The 9159-nt window shown below is 37.5% G+C and overlaps 1 protein-coding gene across 1 annotated transcript; it reads right to left on the reverse strand.

The window, feature by feature from the left end:
• Positions 1-1243: 1243 nt before the first annotated feature.
• LOC129939053 (toll-like receptor 7) lies at positions 1244-8855 on the reverse strand. The gene has a single exon (XM_056046919.1). The coding sequence runs from the start codon at positions 8197-8199 to the stop codon at positions 4012-4014; it is 4188 nt and encodes a 1395-aa protein (XP_055902894.1). The 5' UTR covers positions 8200-8855; the 3' UTR covers positions 1244-4011.
• Between the last annotated feature and the right edge of the window lie 304 nt (positions 8856-9159).

The following is a 9159-nucleotide window of genomic DNA, read 5'->3' on the forward strand; positions in this document are numbered from 1 at the left end:
ACTTATGACGATTTTTCGAAAATTTTATAAATATTTAAACTAAATATTGAAAGATTTGCAATAAATCACTCTATGAATTTAGATAGCCTCAAAAATCCTTACTTCTTTCCGTTTTTTCGGAAAGTAATATCCTAAAAAACGTACGTGATGAAGTAATTTTGAAGTCGGTCGGTCGAGATCCAATTTAGAGCCTCATTATGAATATCAATTTGATAGTCGATAATTTCTATTAATTATTTGATAAGTTGGTATTATGGCTATCCACTTGTAATTTTAGACCGATTGTGAATATTTATCAAAAGCTCATTGCGAATGAGTTTTATTTAATTTGTTTGACGTTTTACATGTGAAGTATTTGTGTTTTTTTTTGACCACTTAACGAAAAATTCTTTGTGCGAAAATGTAGTTGCTCTTATACAAAATTACTTTATTTCTTTATATTGTATTTTTATATTTAAGAGCAGAATACAGAAAGCAAAGTTTCCTACGCTTAATTAGTAACTTCCTTGTCCCAAGGCTTTTAAAACCGCTGCTAGTTTTAATACATTTGGAATAGATTATTGACTTTTAATCGGTTTAAGTTTTTCCTCAATATCGTTTTACACCTCCAGGAAGGCTTGTTTGGAAAGCCTGAAGTTTTGAATAAATCTGTAATGAAGTTTCATCAGCCAATTCAGGAATTTATCTTATTAAACTGTACAATTTATCTTATTACATGTACAAATTCATTGGGTTTGAAGAATCACGTAATGCTCTGCATATTTTGAGCTGCTGATTTGCGTTAACTTCATCATAACAACCTTAAAAAAAATAATACCATCGAAGTCATTATTCCTTAATTTTTTTTTGCCAAACCAAGCATGTCAAAAAATCATTCACTACAGTGATAAAACTCACAGTTCTTCAACTAAGTTGCTAGTTGATAGATATAATACCAATGCATCTAAAATATTGTTATGTATCAAGTATCTAGTTTATAGTTGATAGCTATAACAGGGCTATGAGTGCAATTTGATTGCCAGAAACAAAACCTTGCCGACCCGAGATATCTTTAAACATTTGATGCCATAAAATAAAATTCTCTTAAGAACCTTAATATTTTTCAACATTAAATAAACTTCTTTAAAAATCTTTAACAAATAATTTTAAACTTTAAAGCAAATAGTACACATTCTATCTTTTAAAAATCTTTCTTAAGACCAACTTCTTTATTTTTCCTTCTAATTTTATTTCCTCCTTAAAAATAGTAGCATGACGATTGCAATTTTGTCGTCACAAAATAATAGAAAAAACTCCTTTTTCACTCTTTTCGTCTCTTGAAGTCGTGTCGTCGTCGTCGTGTTCGTCTGTTTTATTGATTTTGAATTTATATATCTTAAAGGAATTTTCAAAATGCAATATAAACAAGAACAATTCACAAGGACTTTTATATGTCATTGAACATTATTTCATCTATTGTGTGCATTGAAATCTATATTTATACATATAAATATACAATATACTACTTTGTACGTGTATTTGAGTGTTCTATATTATGTAGATATGTATTTTCAAAATAATTTATCGATCGATGCAATTTGGAAAAGTAACCCACCTACAACATCTCTTCTTCACTATACATACATTGTATTACATAAATTTAATACTCAACTCATGCTTCCTATTTCTGTATCTTTATAAGTACAGAAAGGATATACTCGTATAAAGAGAAAAGAAGGACCTGTGTATATAAGAGAATGTACAAATAATGCAATTTGATGAAACTTCTTCAAAGTCATAGGAATATACAATTTCAATGCCTTTAATTTAATTTCAAGCAAAAAAAAAAAAGAAATATAAAAGATATAAGAGCAAAAAGGGAAGTTTTATTTATTTAAGTGTTGTTGTTCTTGAGGGTGGGTGGTACGAACCGAACATACATACTTATGTACCTCTGAGTTAAGTTTTCTTTTGTAAATTTAAGATTAAAGGGAATAAGCTTCTTCTTAAACTGAATGCGTCAGTCAACGTGTCACAAGTGGGCTGGGAATTTTTGTGTTTGCAAGGATTAAAGGTAGGTGGGTATTTTTGTTAGTGTGTGCTGGGGAATTAAGTAAAGGACATCTGTTTCAATAATGTGGAACTTTAAGAGTTTCAAGGAAATCAAAGGCATTTTGAACTTTAATGTATAAGGAGGAAATATGAAATAGCATGTAATTGGCAATAGTTTGTAATATGTAATCATTTACAACAAAGTTATAGACTGAAATTATGTCGAAGATAATGGAACGGATTGTAGCTCTAGTAGCAAAAATCCACATCTTATGTAAAAATATGTCATTTAATGATGAACGACACAAAAGGCAGGATTATTAAAACAAAATGGTTTAAGTTGGCAATGAACGGCTATTCTTTGGAAGTCTAATTTATTTCTTCTTCCTGTTTCTCTTGTTTTTGATCTTTGCTTTGTTTTGCAATTCAAAGCTTGACTATATTCAATTTTTAAAATTATTTAAGCATTTTTGTTCAAGTTTTTGAGATCAATTTTCCAGATAGTTGAAATTATTTATTTTGTATTATTTAGCCACAGAAATATAAATGCAAAAAGTCTAAGTTTGAGAAAAACATCATCACTTTAAAAAAGAAATTTAAGATCTTAAAATCCAATTGTCTTATTTTTCTACATTTGTTTCTTTTTTTAACATTCTACTTCAATTTACATCAAAAGAATTTGAGATAAATAAGTTCTGACGTCAACTTAAAATGTTAACTTAATTTCGTTTTCCTACATCAGCCTTGAGAAAAAGTTAGAGAAAAATCAAAAGATAAAGTCGAAATGAGTTAAATTTGAAATTTCCACAATTTTTGTTTTTTTTTCGCATCTAAAAATTTCCTCTCATTTCTTTTTCTTGACAGCTATTACCTTTATACCAAAAAGTCTTTACCTATATCTTTTTGCTAATTTATTTTATAAACCTTTCTTTAAAAGTAAAGTTCAATGTCAAACAACCTAATTAGAAATTCAGTCAAATAATACGCTCAAATGTGTTTTCAAGTGCGAAAGCTTTTACACTTTTGAAACATTTTTTTTTACATTGAAGTTTATGTAATTAAAAATTATTCACTTCGCTTAACATAAAGATAAATGTGTAAACTGCAGGTAAAAGTATCTTTCCATACCTTGCTCAGGAAGAAGGTTTTATTTTTGATTAGAGATAAAATAAAAATAAATAAATAAATATAATATAATTACGAGGTAATGTCATTCGAAGGAAACAAACTTTTCGCACGAAGATAATTTGAAATTTGATTTCATGTGAATTTAGTGGAAACTACAACTGAATGTGATTTTATGAAAATGGAAGTTTTTTTTACAAGGAATTAATTAAATTAATTTTCTTTTGTTTATCCCATTTCTCGTGTTTTTCCTCCCCTTTTAGTTTTTTTTTCATGTGAGTTTTATACAATTGTCCTATTTTTATGTTTTTCTTTTATTAATTTTTTAAAGAACTTAAACAAATTAAATTAATCACTGGGAATTTGTGTGTCCTTTTTTTTTTAAAAATATCTCATTTCCAATTCGAAAATCGATAAGGAAAAAAATACTTTTTTGTTTTAAATAGAAAATTTTCTTAAATACTAAATATTTTTTTGTTTTTAGTTTCTTACTAAATATACACAACTTACATTGAATAGAAAAAGCTATTTACATACATACGTGTTTTTGTTGGATTTTTCTTTTAGGTTTTTCATCTTTTTTTTTGCACACGACAGAGCATAATGAAGATAGAGAGATAGCGAAAGTGTGTGATTTTATTTTCTTGTAACGGTATATAGGTATGTGCTGCTAAACTGCAACTACTCATATATATTCTATATATATGCATAATGACTGCGCTCCTGATGCTAATGCTGCTGATGCTGGGATTAACGCTACTTTTAGCTGTTTTGTTTAAAATTGTTGAATGCCACGCGTCCAGCGGTGGAAGTGGTTTGTCGCTGATGATGATAGTTTTCCATGGCAGCGATAGCCTATACCAAATACGCCTGCACATGCTGACCTTGCTGTTGTCCTGGTTGTTGGATTTGCTGCTGCTGTTGTTGGGGCTGTTGCAATTGCTGTTGTTGTTGTTGCTGTTGCTGCTGCTGTTGTTGCTGATGGGGCATTGTGGAACTGGAGCTACTGCCCGATGACTGTTTGTGGTGATGATGCTGTGGCGCCTGTTGTTGGGGTCGCCATGTTTGAGCCTGTGGCTGATGGTGGATTTGCTGCTGCTGTTGCATCACCCGGTGGAGGCTATTGGCAGTGGGATGTGGTGGCGATGGTGGGGGCATCATCATCATGTTCTCATTGTCGAGCGTTGAGTAATCGGAATCGATGCTCGAATAGATGTGCTCGGATGGTGGACGACCGCTGTAGGCCTGATTTTGATGTTGCTGGTAGAGGGCGTGTGGGTGGTGGAGAGTGTTGGCGTGTGAGGATAATTCACCTGGCGCCCCTCGTCGACTTGGACGGGGACTGGGGGTTGCAGTTGTTGCAGAGGAATAATTGGGATCCTCGCCATCGGGACAATAGGCTGGTGGTGGTGCCTGGCGATAGAGGATGCCAGGACTGGCAGGCTGTTTGATCCGTTCGTGGTTGTGGTCGAGGGTGTAGTTGTTGCCGCGGTAGGGAAATTCAACTGGCAGAGCATAGCGTAGTTTCTCCCAGAAATGGCGATCACTTCGTCGAATCCGATGGACTGCTGTGGTCTTCAGATACGGTAGAAGTTCAATGTCGGATTCTGCTTCGAAGAGGACTTCTGGTTCCTCGATTATGACAAGTTTGTGGGGTCTTCCACGCAGACCGTCGTGTATGGCACGTCGCAGTTCACATCTCGACCACTCGGTTTGAAGAAAATTTCTTGATAGCAGGATTACGACTCGTCTCGAGACTCTGGTCGCCTCCAGGAGCTGATAGTGAGTGGCATCGTGGGTAAGATCGCGATGTTGCAGGCAGACTCGTAAAGGTGGACGACCAGTCTCCAGCTCAGAGACTAGATGTGTTGCAACAAATTCTGAGTCTTTGGCTGAGTGAAGCAGCACAGCATCGTACAATTTTTCTGATTCTTCACATCGAGGTCCAAACACTCGAACTCCATAATGGGAGAAGAGCCAAATTCTGAGGGACTCTCGGAAAACAAAAATCACAATCACCACCACCAGAAGGAATATCAAAGCCAGGGCAGCAGCCAGAAGTGGAATGTATGGTTTTGGAATACCGTTTTGGAGCATCGAACCTCCGGCAAAGTAGTCTGTGCAGGCTGATGTCGCATTGAAGTCCAGTTCACGTTTGATGCCACCCTCTGCAACGCAGAAGATGTCCTGAGAATCTTGGACGATGACAGCGTTATCGGCAACGTAGACGGTCATCTCTTGAAGGAACTTACACCGACAGGTCCACTGATTTCGACCAAGTGTCAAGGCTTTCATTTGCTTGAATTGAGGCAGTTGTAATTGCCAGATGGGAATCGTTACGAGGCGATTTCCATCAATCCTCAGAACCTGCAGCGAAGTAAGTGGAGCCAAAGTTGTATTATCAATGTGAGTCAGCAGATTATTCTGAAGATAGAGCTCTTTTAGTTTGGTTAGAGGCTCAAACTCGAACCCGAACAAAATTTCCAATTTATTGTCCTCCAAATGGAGAATCTGTAGATTAATTAGCCCCTCGAATGTGCGATTCTGGATGCCAATCACTTGGCTGCCATTGACAAAAAGTTGCTTCAGATTTCGCCGACCCAAGAATGAGTGAGTCTCGAGAATGGGGAAATTATTTCCATCGAAGTACACAATACTCGAATCCATGGGGACACGATTGGGCAGCTCCACGCTTCTCATGCCACCGCAATCGACTACGTTTTGTGCCCAAATTTGGTCATGATAACAAGTGCAGTTGTTCGGACATGTCATCTCACAAACACACGCATCCAGATCGCAACAATGGCACAAAGCAAAACAATGTGATTCGTACTTACACAAAAAGTCGGTCTGATCGAGGGTGGCCAATGGACGAACTGGCGCCCCACGAGCATGCGGCATGATGCACTCGATGTTGGGCAAATCCATTACCCTCGGATGCTGGCGGGTGGTCATATTGTTGATTCGCTGCAGCCAATCCATGGAGCAGTCACATTCAAAGGGATTGCCTCCCAAATAGAACTCGGGCAGCGGTTTCGTTGGTGGAACTGGGGCTACACGCAGAGTTTGCAATTGCAGCTTATTCAGGGCATTCGCATAGAGATCCACGCGGGCGAGGTTTGTTTTGTCGACAAAAGTGTTCGGCTGCACATTGCTAATCAGATTATTGTTGATAAAGACCAACTCGATTGTGTTCGGCACCGACATCGGACCGATTTCTGTGATGCGATTATGACTTGCATCGAGGGTTTTCACTCGAATCTCCTCCTGGAGTTTGTAGTAGTTGCCCAAGGCTTCGATGTAATTTCCATGCACATCCAACCATTTCAAGTTGCTCGGGATGAAAGCATAATCGAACCACACCAAATGGTTCTCTGACAGATTTAGCCAGAGTAGGGACACCAGAGTCGCGAAGACACCATTTATGTCCGAGAGGAAGTTCCTGTCCAGCCGAATGGCTTCCAGTTCAAAGTTCTTGTCGAAGGAACCCCTCTCAATGCTTTGAATGCGATTCTTAGCCAAATTAAGCACACTCAAACGCGGTAAATCGGCAAACATGCCCACTGTGATGTTCCCGATTTGGTTGTCTATCAATCTCAAGCCGGTCAGTTGATGCAGATTCATGAAACTGTTGTTATCGAAAGTTCGTATCTGATTTTCACCCAGATCGAGAGTTCGCAACATGGCCAAATCCTGCAGTGCACTTGGAACTTCATTCAATTGATTCGAACTCAAGTCCAGTTCTTTTAAATCGGAGCAATTCTTGAAGACACCAGGTTCGATAACACTTATCAAGTTGTTATTTAAAGTCAATTTCGATAGCACATAGAGCCCATTGAAAAGCTTGTCGTTCAGAGTGTGAAGTCGATTTTCGGCTAAATTCAAAGTGTGCAGGTTGTAGAGGGGCAGGAATGCATTATCTTCAATATGCCCAATGGAATTATTTCGAAGATTCAAAATTTGCAAAAAATAAAGCTCCTTAAATGTTCGATAGTCGATTCGTGTCAAAGCGTTGTGGGCAAGATTCAAGACTATCAATCGAATCAATCCGGCAAAAGTAGTATTGTCTACATGATTGCTCGTCAATTGGTTGCCCGACAGATCCACCACCAGAAGCTGCTCCAAACGATGGAACAAGCCTTTGGGTAATTCGTACAACTCATTGTTTTGCAGGTGGATCTCACGGAGTTCCTTGGAGCCGGCGAAGAGCCCCTCAGGAAGCGTTTCCAAGTGGTTGTTGCTCAAGTTCACGATTCTCAGGGAGCTTAGTCCGGCCAAAGCTTCCCCAGATAGCTCGGAGATGTTGTTGTGTTGCAGGTTGAGATGCTGTAGTCTTCGCAACCTCGAGATGCCCCAATTCTCCGAGATTGATCGCAACTCATTAAAGCTTGCATCCAAAATTTGCAATTCACTGCCACCATTGCAGTTCATATCGGTGATTCCCAAATTCTCAGCCGATCGAATGCGATTCTTGGTCAAATTCAAAACCTGTAGATTCCCAACTGGGCAGAGGAACCCAGCTGGCAAGGCTCGAATGTTATTCTCGCTCAAGTCCAGCTCTGTAAGCTGCTTCAAGCCAATCAGAGAATCCGGAAAGAGCTCCAAGGTCTTGCCTGGTCCCCAATCGGCATTCTTCGTATTAACTGCTAGAGTCTTTACAGCGCTCAAGCCCTCAAATGCATTATTGGGCAACTGTAGGAGCTTGCAGGCCTCCAACCTAAGCTCATCCAATGTCTGTAGCCTTGCAAATGAATTTTGAGGCAACTGACTTTCGAACAGGTACAATTCGCTGCACTTAATCAGCAGCTGGTTGGCTCCATCTGCACCTTGCAGATCCAACCCAGTCCGCTCGATCGTTCGCAATTCGCAGGTGACCGATGTGGTTCCGTTGTACTCCCAGGAACAATGATTACCGGACAGAATTGGCGAGCCAGTTATCGAAGCGTACATGCTGCCCTCGTTGGCCAAGATTGCAGCACAACGAAGTCCTAACAAGACGATAATTATCGCGAACGTTTGATAGGATTTTTCCATTTTTATCATTTTTTTTATTTTCACTATTTTTTGTGTTTTAATTCCAAAAAATTAAATTATAAATCTTAAATTAAACACACACAACCTGGCAAAAGAAGGTTTGTTTAATTATTTAATTTTCTTTATTTTACTATTTTTTTCTTTTTCACAAGGATGAGGCTTACAACTCATTTTTCTAACACTTCTTTCATTTTTTATTTGGTCACTGTATCTTTTTGGGAATTGGAAATTTTGAATTTTAAAAATCTAATTTTAAAATTTTACACATTTTTTGCCAAAATATTTTTTCTTCTTTATTTTTTGATAAACGCTTAACACTTTGCCTACATCCTTTTTTATTCACTTTTGGTTTTTCGTTTAGTTTAAATTTTCATTTGAATCGAAGTTGAATTTTTCACTCACGACGAAGTTCAGGAAAGATTGAAAAAAATAATTTGTATTGAATGAGGAAGGAATGGAAAATGAAAAAAAAATATCTATCACTCCCTAAATTCTTGGTAGATACAAAACTGAATGAAACTCTCAGATACTAGATACTATAGGTAGGTACTCTACTATAAAACCCGTTTTTTTCTAACAACCGAACGTGAAGACAGTGCACGTCCTTTACGATCAACGCTCGAACTCGAACTGATGTGATTCGGAAAACCGTCCAAGAGTTTGTAAAAATGGTTCTTTTTCATGCTGGCAGAGGGTTGAATTGGGTGATTGAGTGGGATGGGAGATAGTTCAATGGATTTTATATGGAATACGTTAAGATACTTTATTCTCTTTGGCAGGCACACTTTGGTACAATCGCAAGCAAATGGATTGGAGTTTAGTTTGGAAACTCAACACGATGGAGGAAAGTGGCGCTAGTGCAGTTACAGACATGCGTTCTCTTGAGAAGTTCTCACAAAACTTGTATCTCAAAAATGTTGTCTCGAAAAAAAAGTATCTATGGAATGAGTTTTAGGAATTTGTTGGTTG

Source organism: Eupeodes corollae, chromosome 1, assembly GCF_945859685.1.
Source record: "Eupeodes corollae chromosome 1, idEupCoro1.1, whole genome shotgun sequence".
Lineage (NCBI taxonomy): Eukaryota > Metazoa > Arthropoda > Insecta > Diptera > Syrphidae > Eupeodes > Eupeodes corollae.